The 17164-nt window shown below is 32.5% G+C and overlaps 1 protein-coding gene across 1 annotated transcript; it reads left to right on the forward strand.

Moving 5' to 3' along the window:
* Window positions 1-2081: 2081 nt before the first annotated feature.
* LOC140435943 (uncharacterized) lies at window positions 2082-8002 on the forward strand. Its single transcript, XM_072524654.1, has 2 exons — window positions 2082-2329; window positions 7246-8002. The coding sequence occupies exons 1-2, from the start codon at window positions 2082-2084 to the stop codon at window positions 8000-8002; spliced, it is 1005 nt and encodes a 334-aa protein (XP_072380755.1).
* The last annotated feature ends 9162 nt before the right edge of the window (window positions 8003-17164 follow it).

The following is a 17164-nucleotide window of genomic DNA, read 5'->3' on the forward strand; positions in this document are numbered from 1 at the left end:
CAACGTTGTCGCAGACCTTTAGTAACCAATGCGTTGATTAGTGGTCAGCGTAGTAGTTTATGTTGGGCTCGGGAGACTGAGATTTCGGAAGCCCTAAAGAAGACATCGAAGAGGATGTCGAAAGCTCGGCGTAATGATAACCAACGTGGTTTAACCCGGAAAACTGTGGAGTTTAATATTAATTCCTGTAATGGTATTGATCTTAGCGCTAGGTTTATAGATATACATATATGAAAACAGTAAGTAATTAAATATCAAAAGCCATATAAAAAAATACCGCAAGTTATTTTAAAACAAAAAGTTACCCAGTATAGATACAATAATGAATTATGGTTGCAAGAAATAATTTAAAAATATTACGGAATTGTTTATGTAAAAGTTCCTGTCAAAATACACTGGAGTCTTTATTCGTCGATGAAACATAAGTCCTCGCAACGGAGAATATTGTTAGAAAGAAATATAGAGGTATATATGAATACCTCCATGAAGTATATGGAACAATTTTTATTTACGATGTCGGATACTATTATGTGAGTACTTACAACTGCTATCACTTATCACTGAATTTAATTTTACCTTTTCAAAAAATATTACTTTGTATTTGTTACTTTTACGGATCCTTACAAGGCTTATGGTTGACGAAGACCGATACTTTTTTACTTTTTTTTCTTAAACATAAACTGCTCCTTTCAGCTATCGGGAATCAACTCTCTACACTGTCTCTACACTCACTCTCGTTTTCTTTTATTCCAAAAACTCTCTTGGCTTAACACCCCCTTCCATCGATGACTTTCCTTTCTTTTCATTAGTCAAAACAAATATGCCTCTTTCTTCATTTCAATATCTTCAAATTTTCCAGTCGTAAGTAATTTAACATTTTCTAGGAACTCCAAATTACCGAGTTCTTTCAAACAACCTTTTTCGTTAATCTTACATTCAAACACAAATTGTTCTTAAATGCACTTCAAAACAAATTGTTACGTCCCTCCACATATATTCTCAGTTTTTATTAATAATTTTTATTATTTTATTTTTTATATTTAATTCTTTACTTAACGTGTGTGTATGTCTTGTCATCGTAAATTAATACGGACCTGTACAGTCCCCCCCCCTAGTCTTAAGGGAGCAAGCTACGGGACGACACGCATTTCAATCTGAGTTTAGACATAGTCCTGTATAAATCGGCGCGCTAAACCCTCCAGTATTTTGTGTAACCTTGACCACGCGACCTTTTTGAGAAGATTTCTGTTCCCGAACCAGCCCAGTGCACTGAGGAAGAAGAAGAAGTATACATCAACATCACAGGTACCGTAATTTGATTGCATACACACATAGTATTTATATTAATTGATAAATTTACATATAACTTATTTTCATATTAAAAATAAGCCAGCACCTAAATAAACAATTATGAGTGAGTGCTTCTCTTATAGAACTTAAATAGATTCATTTGGTCCTTCAGATCCGCATTAAAATTTGTTTAAAGTAATTTATTCAATTAAAAACGTGATCAAATTATATAAATTTTTAAATATTTGGGCAAAAGCTTCTCTCAAAGATCGTTTAAAATCATTGAAAAAATTCCACTAGCGGTACACATCTGGCATCTTAGCTCCGTTAATCCCAAGCGAGGTCTCTACCTGAACTATTGTTAAATCTAGGTACAGCCTTCAAAACTCTCAAAAATCACGTACAATTTCTGTTACAATCTACAATTTAGAATTCTTTAAATACAAGGGGTTTATATGATTATATATTTTATTTTAAATAACTTAGGAAATTGTAAAAAACGCAATATTAATTAAACACTGGTTTTTTAAAAATATTTTATGCGTATATTTCTAGTTACAATTAAATAAATATATTTTGGGTTTTGTTTAAATAATACTTGGAGTGTTTTTTTGTTTGCTCGATTATACATACTCATATATAATAAATATTTATTCTTACTGATACTTATTGAGTTTCATAACTTTAAAAGTATTACATATATTACATATACGAGTACATACTGAATTTATTGAGATCATTCTTTAAAGGTTCTTTGTGTTACATAAATTTCTTTTTCTATATATACAATAATGTCTTCCAGAAATTCAAATAGAATTGTTCGTTTGCGTGCATTGAGAAACGTTGACATTTGTAAGATTAAACAAATGGGAAAGCTGGCAGATAAAGTGTTGGTTGATGCTTCATTAATTCCAGGGTTTCTCTTTGCTGCAAAAGATTACGAAGCGATCAATAATAGTTTCAATAACCAGCATACCGAATTAATTAATTTAATTGCTGTCGAGGAAGACGCAAATTTGGATTCGGAGGAATTAATTAGGTTTGAATTTGCTAATAGTATTAATAAAATAGCTTCTCTTTATTTTAAACATAATTCTTTATTAAATAATACTACTAGTGGAACTCAAAATATGTCCGCTGATCCACATATCAAATCAAAAACTAACGTAAATCTTCCTAAACTGAATTTAAGTATATTTGCGGGCGAGATTACAGATTTCCCCACATTTATAGATTTATATAATGCTCTTGTACATAATAATTCTGATCTTTCTAATATAGAAAAGTTTAGTTATCTTCTGCAATCACTTAAGGGAGTACCTTACAATTTAGTTAAAAGCATTAAGCTGCAAGATTCTAATTATATAATTGCTTACAACACCTTAATTGATCGCTATGAAGGTAAACGAGACTTATCTAGAGCATTATGGAAAAATATTCAAAATGCCAGTGTGGTTAAAACTGATGATCCTGTTTCACTTAGAAAATTATTAGATATTTTCAATGAAAATTTAGCCTCTTTAGAAAAATTACTTTTTTCTCCCGCTCAATGGGACTTTATTCTAATGAATTTACTGATGGACAAATTGGATGTAGAAACAGTTAGAGCTTTCGAATTACACTTTGCTTCAAAAAATGTACCTTCCTATGAGGAAGTTTATAAGTTCGCATTGCAGCGTTGCACTTCATTGGAGTCATATAAAAGACAAGTCAGCAAAAATGTTAAATCTACTATTTCCGATACTTTTAATAACGTAAGGTATTCATCTCGTCAAACTTCTACATTTTTGACCAGTTCTGTCAAAAATAAGTGTCTATTTTGTGGTTCGGATCATGCTTTATTTAAATGCAATCAATTTCTTGCTGAATCACCTCAAAAACGTTTTGACTTTGCTAAACAGAATAAATGTTGTATAAACTGCTTGTCTAAAACCCATGTTACGATCAAATGCCTTTCATCCAAAAGATGTACACATTGTAATAAAAAACATCATACTGCTCTTCATTTTGATAATCTCAATGCGAATGATCATTCTTCTTCTTCTTCTCACAACGAGGTTGCTAGTTCATCTAACGATCCTATGCCTTCTGTATCCGCCTTATCAAATACTTTGACAAATAATGTCTTGCTAGCTACAGCTACAATCTATGTTCTCGATCGTTTTGGTAAAGCCTTGGAAGTTAGAGCCTTATTAGACAGTGCGTCTCAAGCTAACTTCATTAGTAAAGAATGTGCAGACAAATTAAGTCTCCCTAAATTCAATGCGGCTTTATCGATACAAGGTCTTGATAGAATGTGCACCCCAGCCAAATCAGGCGTAAAATTGAACATTTCTTCGTCTTATGACATAAACTTTCATTGCGAGATAGATGCAATAATTCTTCCTCAAATCTGTCAAAACATGCCAACTGTTCCAATTTCTTTAGACAACTTGCCGTATCTTCAACATTTAAGGTTGGCTGATAAAATGGCAAATATTCCAGGTAAAGTTGATGTTCTATTAGGAGCAAATATCTTTCCTTACATCTTAACATAAGGAATTATTAAAACCCGTAATGATCAGCTTTCAGCTCTTGAAACAAGTTTCGGTTATGTTTTGATGGGAAATATTCCACCTACAAATATAACAAATATTCATTCCTTTTTTACGTCATTTTCTGCTAATGACTCTGAGCAATTAGATGCGACATTAAAACAATTCTGGGCCATTGAGGAAGTACCAGAAGTTAAATCTTATTCTCCGGAAGACTCATTCTGTGAGAAGCTGTATACTCATACCACTTATAGAAATTCCGAGGGCAGATTTGTAGTAAAGCTGCCTTTCAAAAACGAAATACCTTCTTTTGGCGACACGAAACGTTTAGCCTTACAAAGATTTAGTTCTTTAGAGCGCAGATTTGCCAAAAATGAATCACTTAAGATTCAATATTCAAGCTTTATCAAAAGTTTCAGAGATAATCATTATTTAAATCCTATTCAGCCAAGTACGGCAATAAATAATGCTTATTATCTACCACACCATTGTATTTACAAGGAGTCCAGTACTACTCCATTGCGCGTTGTGTTTGATGCTTCCGCACACGCCCCTAACTTTCCGTCTTTAAACGATACGTTATATTCAGGTCCAAAATTACAAAATGATCTTGTAAATTTATTGCTTAAATTCAGGTTTCATAAATATGTCTTTACTGCAGATGTTAAATTCATGTTTACTCAGATTCTTATCGCCCCTGAGCAACAAAGATTTTAAAGAATACTTTGGCGTTTTTCGGAACAGGAATCTATTGCTGAATACGAACTTACTCGGGTTACTTTCGGTGTGTCTAGCTCACCATATCTTGCAATTCGTACTCTACAGCAGCTAGCACTCGACGAACCGGACTTACCTGTAGCCTCATCTATACTCCTCAAAGATACTTACGTAGATGATGTGGTGACAGGAAAGGATTCTTTAGAAAATAGTGTTCTTGCTATAAAAGAATTAATATCTTTATTGAAACGTGGTGGATTTGCGTTACGAAAATGGGCAAGCAATGCCCCTCAGTTATTCTCTCTCGCTAATATTCCTTTGGATCATATTCTGCAACAGTCTTTTTCATTTGACTTAGATCAATCTTCGTTGAAGGTATTAAGACTTGGATGGAATCCATCATCTGATGATTTCTTTTACAAAATTTTACCTCTTCAAGCTTCCTGTTGTTACGATAAATTCTGACCCAAAACCGTAAATATATTTATTACTAATATTTTCATTCATTCACGTATTTTTTAGGTAATGCCTACCTGACACACGATGGGTCCCCCTTTGTAATAAAAACAACAATTCGAACCTTCTGGAGACAAGCCGATTTAACCATACCGGTTCTGAGAACAATTCGCCGCTCTGTCTAGAAGGCCGTAGACGTTTCCAGTCTAACAGTAGTGAATATATAACAGGACTTTTTGGAGAATAGAAAACAGTTAATTCTGAAGACGCGCTCACGATAAAATGTTACGTTCGCTTTTTAATAAATTATGTATATTTAGTGATAAATAAATTAATATCAGTTATTGTGCTTTTTAATGAATTAAGATAAGAACAAGACATTATAAATTAAATAGACATTGAAATAAACTCATCACAGTGGTGTCAGAAGTGGGATGGACGATGTACATGAGTTGGTCCGTTCCCACCTTCAGATCGCTAGCGACAGAATGAAGAAACGGTACGATACACAAGCCGAAAAGGGTTGCTTTAAGAAGAACGACAAAGTATGGCTGTATAATCCCAAGAAGCGAAAAGGTTGTTCTCCCAAATTGCAGCAGTTTTGGGAAGGTCCATACCTCATTATGGAGAAGATCAACGATGTCATCTACCGAATAAGCAAGATTCCGAGGGGAAAGCCGATGATAGTACACCATAACCGGCTGGCGTCTTTCGAAGGTGACCACGACGTAGATGAAGAAGTGGAAGTAAACCAAGTCCACGATGTGTCTGACCTCACGTTTGAGGAATTCATGGGTGTCTATGGAGGTACCGGTAAAGCGAGACATGGTGTTACCACTGAAGAAAAGCAAGATCTACTCGCGCTCCCCGATGACTACTCGCTGGCCCTTACCATCCCGGCCAATATCAAAGACGCACCAGGGTTGGCATCCGTCTTTCGAAGAAAGTTTGGTCGACTTGCAGAACTTCAATGCCAAGTGCCAGCTCCCGGTAAAACCTTGAAACTCCAAGATGCATCACGTTACCTTTTCTACCTGGTAACAAAAGACACTGCCCGTGACCAACCTACCTACCGAGATGTATGGGAAGACTTACTTCAATTGAGAGAGCACGTACTGGAGTCCGACGTGCAAAAGTTAGCCATGCCAAAGTTGGAGTGCCGCCAATTAGATTGGAGGGTTATCCGAAATATGGTGGAAGAGATCTTTAAAGACACCGAAGTCCAGGTGTTAGTCTGTTGCAATCCGCATAGTTACTGGTGCGGAGAGAAAACCGTCCCTTGTCATTTTTATACAACTGGAAGTTGTAAAAGAGGGTCCAGTTGCCGATACCAGCATACGCGATGGTATGGAGTACAAACTATTCCTCGTCTCGAGCTCAATGCAGCAGTAATTCTTAGTAAATTATTATCTTATATACTGCAGACTCTCACTATACAGTTTAGTAGAATTTACGCATGGTCAGATTCGACTGTTGTTCTTCATTGGATTAATTCACAGCCATATAAATGGAAAACCTTCGTCAGTAACAGAATTTCTTATATTCAAGACAGGATAGCTTCAAAACACTGGCGATATATTCCTTCTTCATTAAATAGTGCGGATCACGGATCCCGTGGACTTTTCCCTGAGGATTTCTTAAATACTCCTGCTTGGTGGGTGGGTCCGGAGTTTCTTCGCACTACTGAAGATAACTGGTCATTCTCTTTGACCGATTCTATCGAACATAACTTAGAATTGAAACAGAAAAGTTGTCTTTTGTCTTTTCCATCTGATGAATTTGTCGATAATCTCTGTAATCGATTTTCTTCCTTTTCAAAATTAAAACGTATCTTTTCCTATGTTCTTAGATTTGTTGGTAACCTAAAATCAGTCAATCAACGAACAGTTGGAAAGCTTTCTATTCAGGAACAAAGTAACGCCACTAATCAACTAATTAGATTAGTGCAACAAAGATATTTGAAGGAGGAAATAGAACAGGTTAAAGGTAATTCTATAAAATTCAAATATTTGAAAAAATTAAATCCCTTCTTTGATTCACATGAACTCCTAAGAGTGGGCGGAAGACTTAGCCAGTCAGAATTAGCGTATGACAAGCGCTTTCCTCTTCTTTTACCTTCTAAAGGTAATTTTATCAAATTACTTATTTCGGAAATTCATATTGTACATCTACATGCAGGCATTCAAGGTACGCACTTCGCCTTGTCACAAAACTTTTGGATAATTTCATCCAAACGTGTTATTCGTAGTGTTCTTTCAAAATGTCTTTCCTGTTGGAGACTAAAACCTCGGGCTCTTCCCGACCTACGGATATCCAAGGCCAAACCATTTTCTTGCGTTGGCGTCGACTTTGGCGGTCCTTTTCTGATACGAGCCAATAAGCTTAAAAATGCTAAACGAACGAAAGCCTATATTTGCCTATTTGTATGCTTTGCCACTAAGGCTTTGCACTTAGAATTGGTATCTGAACTTAGTACCGAGGCATTTTTAGCCTCATTCAGACGTTTTATAGCACGCCGAGCACGTTGCTCTGTTGTCTATTCTGATTGCGGAACAAATTTTGTAGGAGCAAAATCCTATTTAGAAGACATTAAGTCACATTTTGATAAAAACGACGTCATTACATGGCATTTAAATCCTCCGGCAGCTTCCCATTTTGGTGGATTGTTTGAAGCGGGTATAAAAAGCGTGAAAACACATGTGTCTAGAGTCATAGGCGAACAGGTTTTAACCTATGAAGAATTCAATACATTACTCATACAAATAGAGACTATCTTAAATAGTCGTCCCGTATGTCCTGTCAGTAATGATCCAAATGATTTTTCAGTGTTAACACCTGGTCATTTTCTTACACTAGAGCCTTTAAAGATAATTCCCGATCGGGATTACAGTGATGTTCATTTAAATAGACTAAGTCGTTGGCAATTGCTGCAACGATTACATGCAGACTTTTGGCAAAGATGGAGTAGAGAATATTTACATACTCTTCATCAACGCTCGAAGTAGCATAAAAATGAGGGTAACCCTAATATAGGTACACTCGTATTAATACGTAATGAGACCAAGCCTCCCTTACAATGGCAAATGGGTCGAATTAAAACTTTAATTTTTGGTCAAGATGATATTGCTCGCGTAGCTCTCGTACAAACCGCGAAAGGTGAACTTCGGCGACCTTTGGTTAAGCTATGCCCTTTGCCTTATATTGACTAAAAATGCAAATATGCATTTTGGTGGGTGGGAATGTTACGTCCCTCCACATATATTCTCAGTTTTTATTAATAATTTTTATTATTTTATTTTTTATATTTAATTCTTTACTTAACGTGTGTGTATGTCTTGTCATCGTAAATTAATACGGACCTGTACAGTCCCCCCCCTCTAGTCTTAAGGGAGCAAGCTACTTGACGACACGCATTTCAATCTGAGTTTAGACATAGTCCTGTATAAATCGGCGCGCTAAACACTCCAGTATTTTGTGTAACCTTGACCACGCGACCTTTTTGAGAAGATTTCTGTTCCCGAACAAGCCCAGTGCACTGAGGAAGAAGAAGAAGTATACATCAACATCACAGGTACCGTAATTTGATTGCATACACACATAGTATTTATATTAATTGATAAATTTACATATAACTTATTTTCATATTAAATAAGCCAGCACCTAAATAAACAATTATGAGTGAGTGCTTCTCTTATAGAACTTAACAATCATTCACCAATAAACAATTCCATGAATAGTATCGATTAGATTACAAATATGTTAACAAAGAAAACTTAATACTGGGTAAAATCATTACCTATGTTAACAATAGACAGACAAATAGGTCTTCTTCTTCTTCTAATGGCGCTACAACCCTTTGTGAGTCTTGGCCTGCTTAACAATGTTCTTCCATTCTGCCCTGTTGAATACTTTCCTTCGCCACTGTCTGATTGGTATTTTACATTTCTTGCAAGAAACAAATATTTTTAAATTTTATGTATACAATTAATACATTTTCTTCTTCTTCTTCTCTGCCTTTATTTATCTATATATATATATATATATATATATATATATATATATATATATATATATATATATATATATATATATATATATATATATATATGTATATATGTATATATATATATATATATATATATATATATATATATAAACCTATTGTTTTGGTTTGAATTGGTCTAAAATATTTAAAGAAAATCATAATATATATTTAATTTCATCGACCAATAAACTCTATTTAACAAATAAATACGAAAATTACTTCTGTAAAAACCAAATAGATAAGAATAAGTAATGGTTTTTCTAAGCTATGATAAAGCAGATAGATATCGATATTATAGCAATAGTCGGTTTTTAATAAACAAATATGTCAAAGGCACAGGTATAGGAATTCTTTAAATACAAAATAGAAATCTTTCGTACACAGAATTTTCAAAGTAAGGAGAAAGCGTTTAGTAAAAGATGAGGGTAGATAATAATCTTGATATTTAGTTATATTGTTATATCGAGACTTGTTAACAAAAAGAAATGAACTATTTATGAAATTGGAAATACCAAATGATATAAGGACAACAGCGAGTTTGTTTACTGAGGAAATATGGAATGTGATTGGTTGGAATTTAAGGTATATCTTTATAGGAGGAAAACGAGCCAAGCCGATTTTGCGATGACGGATGAGATTTTACTGTGTTCTGAAGTTTTGAAGAAGCTGGTTGTTTTGTTGCTCCATAGCCTACAGTAAAAGTGAGCAGAGTTGCTTGTAAATAAAAATTGTGTATAGTGTTTGATGTATCTGTGGAACAAGCCAAAGGAGTAGTAGCAGTTCAAAGCGGAATTTACATCCTGTAGTAAGGAAAACAGGTGTAGCATATATGTACTGCTAATCGGTGAAGTGAAAATCCTGTCCATTAGTAAGAAAGTTTGTTTCTGTGGGATAGGTGTTTATCCAGGAGGTGTTTTGAAGAAACTGAAGTGGCGTTAGTGTGTGTGAGAGACTTTCACCAGCTGAGGAGAAGAGGGGTGTGTGAAGCATCCAATAATTCGAGCAGTAGATGGTCAGAGCACAGTCGGAAGAGAACAGGAGTCAACAGAAAAATTGTGTAAATAAAAGGTCAGTCTGATATACAATAAAAAAGGACTTTCAACCACACTCGTAATGATATCATAACTAATTTGATTATTTGTTTATTTGAACATTTTGTTCAGCTATTCGCTTTCATAATAAATATAAAATTTAATTAAGAGATTTTTTTTGAGTACAAGTCATAATAAGTATTAATAATTTGTGTATGAACATTAGAGAATTTTTAAGTTTAATTATATGTATTAAAGTATAGGTTATATGTTTGGTTTAATTAACAATTTATTTGATTTAATAAATTGAAAGTAATTTTTAAAAATCACAAATTTATTTATTTTTATTTCTTTTCCATTGTCCATTTCTTCCTCGGAAGCAATAGTATAGATATTATTTTGAAGCTACGTAGAAAAATTATCCATAAAAAATAGTTCTGAGAATAAAAATTAATTCAGAGAAATTTATTTGTTTTGCAAAATTAAGCCTAAGGCAAATTAAAGTTTAAAAAACACCATAAGAGTCATAATTTGCAATTCATAATATATATACCTATATATATATATATATATATATATATATATATATATATATATATATATATATATATATATATATATAGATACATAAGAGTCATAATTTGCAATTCATAATATATATATATATATATATATATATATATATATATATATATATATATATATATATATATATATGTATATATATATATATATATATATATATATATATATATTTCATAGTATTCAACAAGTGAATGCAGAGGTTTATTCGGTTATGTTAAAAATTAAAAAATAGAGAAATCAGCTTAATTGGTTTATTGAAAAATAAAACGTTTCGCTTTTTTTTAATTTTTAAAAGCTGCCTCAGCTGACTACAAATACAATGAAGATGTTTATAAGTAAACGACTATAATGATGCATTTCTATAATTACAAAACAATTTTTATTTTTGCAGATGTTTTAGAAACTGTATTCAAGCAACTACACTAGTTTACTCAACATGTAGAGCAAATATCTTAACAAAAAACACAACTAACTCCAAAGAACAAAAGTCCATTAATTTAATTGACCGAGGCATTTAAATTTTACGGATGGCTTTATTTGGTTTTTTTGTGGTAATAAGTCTTTTGGTCTTTTGGTTGTCACCACAAGAAAACCAAATGAAGCCGTCGGTAAAATTTAAAATTCACCGGACAATTACACTAATGGAAAACAGAAAGACGGTCTTAGATTTAATTTCAATGCAAGGCATCTGCCATCCGCTTATACGTATTTTAACCTCATTAGGTATCATCAGAGCGACATTAAGCAGAGGCTCTAAATCGAAATTAAATATCTCCCGTCATAGTACAATAATTATAAAAATAATTATTTACAGACGTTACAAAGCAATCTAATAACAACATTAGAAATCCCAAGATTTCCTACTAGTATTGCCCTGCATTGGAATTAAATCGAAGATCGTCTTTCTGTTTTAGTTCTTTACTCGGTTTCGAGTACTAGAAACTAAATTCACTAAAAATTTTAACCGTGATGAACAGCATGTGGAATGCATATTACAGATTCCCTTGTCGACTAATTTATCAATCCGTCTGCTTTGCAAGATGTAGAAAGCGCAGTGGTAAAAATTTGAATTGAGTTTCGCCAAGTAGGAAATCCTAGGATTTCTAATGTTTTTAAACTAATAGACTTTATTGCTTTGTAGTGTTGTGTTTTTTGTTAAGATATTTGCTCTATATGTTGTAACTTTACAGTTTCTATAACATCTGAAAAATTACAAATTGTTTTATAAGTATAGAAATCCGTCATTGGAGTCGTTTACTTATAAACTTCTTCATTATATTTGTAGTGAACTGAGAAAGCTTTTGATAATTAAAAAAAGCGAAACGTATTTAATAAACCAATGAAGTAGCTGACTTCTCTTTTTTTTGCCATAAATGACCGCATAAACCTCTACCTCTATTGTATTTACTTCTATATATAAATGTATATATTCATACATCTGTTCACTTCCCTTGTCCTTTTTTGTTTCAGTATTATCCACCATGTCCGTTTGAAACGTTTTATTTCATCTCTAATGACATTTTGTTTAGTAAGTAGGTAAGAGTCTGCTAAACATGGAATGGATATAGTTTTGCGGTTATTGACAAAATTATTTTAGGTTTTTGTGTAATAATGCAGAAATATTTATAATAGATCCTGAGGCATATATGTTTATAGAGGAGTGGAAGAAAATAATTTAAAGCCTAGAATATACAATTTTGAATTATACACAGCATACACAGAACCTGACATCATAACATTTATAAAGATTGAGAATGAAATACCAAAGAAAATATTAAGGCAGACTGCAATAGAGAAAATATATAAATGAAGACCCAAACTTAGATATATGGGACAATTGGAACTAGAATTGAAAACTCTAATTACCAACTGGAAAAACAAAGCCAGGAACAGATCAGAAATGCGGAAAATCATAGAACAAGCTAAGGCCCACAAAGAGTTGATAAGCTAATAATGATGATGATAAAAAAATATTAGTTGAAATGTAGATTATGTTCAAAGCTCTTTTAAAATGTTGGTCTGTTTTAGAAATTACTGATAATATGAAGGGGTTTAATTGGAAAATATTTAGGAAGGTCAGGGAAAGTTATTATTATTATCTTACTATAATTGCAAAAGTCACCTTGAAAATTGCATCAAACTTTTATATCCAATATAAGTTTTTAATTTTTTTTTCTTTTTTAATGTTATTAGAACAAGAGCCCGCTGTTTTTCAAATTCAATATAGTCCCGGTGAGAAACAGACATTACTTCTAGTAAACCAAAGTCAAAAACTATCAACACTACCGATTAATGTTTATAAAATAAAGTGAGTCTTAATTAATATTCATTTTTTTTTCAAAGATTTTTTCTGTTTACATTATATCATCACTGGCTGAGGTACCAGTAACGAGATTAGAGGCGAGAAGTTCGAGATTGTTACTCAGCCTTACCGGTAGCCTGTGACTGATGATAAGGTAGGATTTTCACACCTCATAGTGTATAGACATTTTGGCCTTCGCCTTTGCCAGAATATGAATTACTACCATGGTATGTAGCATGTAGCGGTGCAGGGTTTAGACAGTTTTGGAGTTAGCAAGCAGGAACCGATTTGATCTTCTGGCCACTTTTTAAGTTTTATACGCCATTATGTGTGGTTTTAATTTGCTTTCAATTATGACCTAGGATCGACTATGCATGCTAAAATATATCAATAGTTTTATATTTCATACGTAGTAATCTATAGTTTTCTCTGTTCTCATAATTATTCCGTAAACCTAAAGTTAAATGGTCATCTCATCTGAATTGGTTTAGACTAGTTATTATCACAGTATCTTTACGTACCTACTTAAAGAAATTATGGAATTCCTTTATTTTCATTAACTGTTTCATAATTTATACTAATTGAAGTTTTCTTTATATATATTAGAATGAAGGGTTAAAGTGATTGGAAGCAAATACATGGTCTAGTTTAACCAGTATTCTTTTTTCTCACTTTATTCCTATGCTTTACTAGGAGTTAAATGAAGAGTGTTTTGGAATACTCGTATGATTATCTTAGTGAACTTTTATATCAATTTATGACAACTACGTAAATACTGAAAACAAACTGTTTTTTCATCACGATATACCTGTATAATACTAGTATATATAAGAAAATATATACTGGATATATCCTTATATAGCCTGCAAAAAAACTACTTGTTGATTAGGATAATGTACCTCTATACTAATATAAAGGACAAACTCTTTAAGAACAAAAAATATTCACAGTATTAAAAAAAAAAGTTTCTAACCAATGTGTACGTTCGATGCTTACTTATGGATCATGAGTATGGACTTTTACAAAGTCAAATGTTAATACGATAAAGAAAACAAAGAGCCGGGCAAAGGCAAATTCTAAATATGCAACTAAAGAATAAAAAGAAAAACATGGATTAGACATAAAACTAAAGAAGAAATTATATAAGGGATATGTGGAAAAGGAATACCAAAAACAAAAATGGCAATTTACAGCACCCAATATAATACACAAATGAAAGGTAGAATAATTCATTCTTACAGCAGAGACCTTGGGTAAACAGGAGACGATAAGAAAAGACCACAAAATTGTGGATGAATATAGCAAGAAACAGAGACAAATGGAAGAAATTATGTCAAATTTTTTTGGGGGGCAATAAGTTGGTATATATATATATATATATATATATATATATATATATATATATATATATATATATATATATAAAGATAGGTAGATACATATATAAATAGGTATATAGATAGATATATAGATAGGTAGATACACCATTAACTCATACGGATTACCTATACAGAATTTGTGAGAAATTTGATTAGAGAGCATGGAGAATCAAATACCATACAAAGACGAGACTTGTATGGTATTTGGCTCTTGGTCTATATTTAAAGAAAACTTACTAGTTGTGTTTATATTTAATTAGTTAAGAAAGATGAAACCATGTTACTAAGGACAAGGTTGCGAAATAATATAAAATTTAATTAGTTACATAATAATAGGAAAATAAAAATGCTATTATAAACTGAGGAAAAAACCGTTATTTCGTACTTGTTGATAAACTTACGCCAATGAAAATTGAAATAAATAAAAGAAACCAGAAAAATTGCATACCATGATGAGACTTACAGCGTTATTTGCAATATGTTTGTTTTATTTTAGGCAGATACAATGAAAGAAAAGAAAGGGCGAGAAAAAAACAAGTAAAGAAATGTTAGAGGTTAAGTTTCTTAGTCAAATACAGCAAATTAGACAAACAACATAGTAAAATAAGGGTCGTTTATAATTAGTTTAGTTTGTAATATAATTGCGTTAAAAATACAAAATAGAAAGAAATAGTGTTTATATACAAAAATATTTTAAATTGTTTTAAGCCTTAAATTCTTCTTCTAGTGCCGACTCCACTAATGAAGGTTGGCTATAACCATTACAAATTCATCTCTATCTGCTGCCTTTCTTAAAAGCGTCTGTGTGTTCAACCCGATCCAGTCGCGAATGTTTTTCAGCCAGGATATTTGTTCCTTTTTCATTTAAAAACGTTCATTTTTCAAAATAAAAACCACGATATCAGACGGATTTTCACAAATAAGTAAGATTTTCGGATTGGAAATCAAAAAAAAACAAAAAATATAATTTTTATTAGAATTAATTAAATCTATAAAATATTCATTAATTCCATCACTGAAATGTCATAAATAGGTACATTGTTTACCTAGTTCAATTGTCCAAAAATAAAAATGTATTCATTTACGGTTCAGTCAGAAAAAATGTTCTAGATTTTAAACGGGCACGGTAGAATTTAGATCGCTGGAATTTCTTCCATTTTCTAATTCGAAATACGAATAAGGTCCTTCAACTTTTGGTTATCTAATGCAGCCTGTCGTTAACAAATAGATAAGTAAATAAACAAACCATTTAAGGCAAACATATAGGTACACATATACCTGAACAAGATGTTTGTTTTTGGAAACAGGTATTAAAATAAATTAAAAATAAATCTGAAATATAATCATTCTGGTTTTGGAGTTATTTTTTATTATATATAATGTTTATACACAATTTTATTTTGTTTATTATAAATTAATAGGTACAATTTTTAGGTAAAAAAAACAAATTCGTCAATTTGTTTGCCAATATTTTATTATAAACTAACAATTATTGTAGCCAGATTTATTATTGTATCATATTGTACAGTATTTATTTATTGTATTATTGTAAAATAATTATAGCCAGAATGATTGCCAATATTCGGAACGAATAGGCACTGAAAGAAGAAGAAGAACAATTATTGTAAAACAAGTTCTACAGAATATGTCTAGGGAACAAAAGCTTATATAAATCTGTATAGTGATCTTGAGAACAAAAAGTGCAAAATGTACATATAACAACCAAAAATGGAACAAAGAAAGCAAAAGATTTTAAAAATTAGATTTGTCCGCGGAAAAGAAAGAAAAATATGTGGTTTTGGACCTTGGAATGTTCGTTATAGTGGCGACCTACGTAGAAGTAGGTGGTTGGTGGTCTTCTTTCTAGACATCAAGAATGCCTGTAATTGTGCAAGCTGGAAAACAATAATAAATATATTAAGAAATTTAGAAGTATCTCGATACCTTCAAAATCGAGTAAAGGAAAATTCACAAAAAGACAAATAAGCATAGCAAAGGGCAACCTAATGGAGACATCCGCGAGTATGCCACAGGGCTCGGTTCCCGTACCGCTGCTGTTGAACATATTAGACATTTTAGAACAAGATCTGGGAGAAGGTTGAAGAATTTTGTTGCATACGCAGATGACTTGGTAGTATTTGTACTTATGCACAATAATAATTGGTTGATCATGAACTCGGCAAATACTGTATTAAAGGTCCAAGAGACAGGGATTATATCTCCTTCATGCACAAATATAAATGAAATATAAAAATACAGATAAACAAAAAAGTAATATGGGAGGCATCGCGCGCGATTGAACGGTCTGGAAATACATGCCACGCGTGTAAGCCGAGAGTGATTTTAGTTGGGAGGCAGGGTACCATGGATGCATCGGGGGCAAGACCCCCACAAGAGGAAATGCATTCGGATGTACTGCATCTACCCTGAATCCAACACACGCCAGGTACACAGTTAGGTCGCAGGGTACCATGGATGCATCGGGGGCAAGACCCCCACAAGAGGAAATGCATTCGGATGTACTGCATCTACCCTGAATCCAACACACGCCAGGTACACAGTTAGGTCAAATTGAAGGACACATTAAAAACGGTGGGAGCCAATGAAGAACAATAAAACTCACAACATTCTTTGGGACCCAATTGTTAGGCCTCGTTTAGCTCAGTATCTCAGGTGTGAAAACGTTTTATCTTAGAAGTCAATCTGAAAAATGGGTTTGGTTGGGGTAAATAAATCAAGATATTAACTATTCATATTAATTATACATAAATATAAAACTGAAATTTTCTTATTAAATAAAAATCAAACAAAACAAATCTTGCCTA

The sequence above is a fragment of the Diabrotica undecimpunctata genome, chromosome 3, assembly GCF_040954645.1.
Source record: "Diabrotica undecimpunctata isolate CICGRU chromosome 3, icDiaUnde3, whole genome shotgun sequence".
Lineage (NCBI taxonomy): Eukaryota > Metazoa > Arthropoda > Insecta > Coleoptera > Chrysomelidae > Diabrotica > Diabrotica undecimpunctata.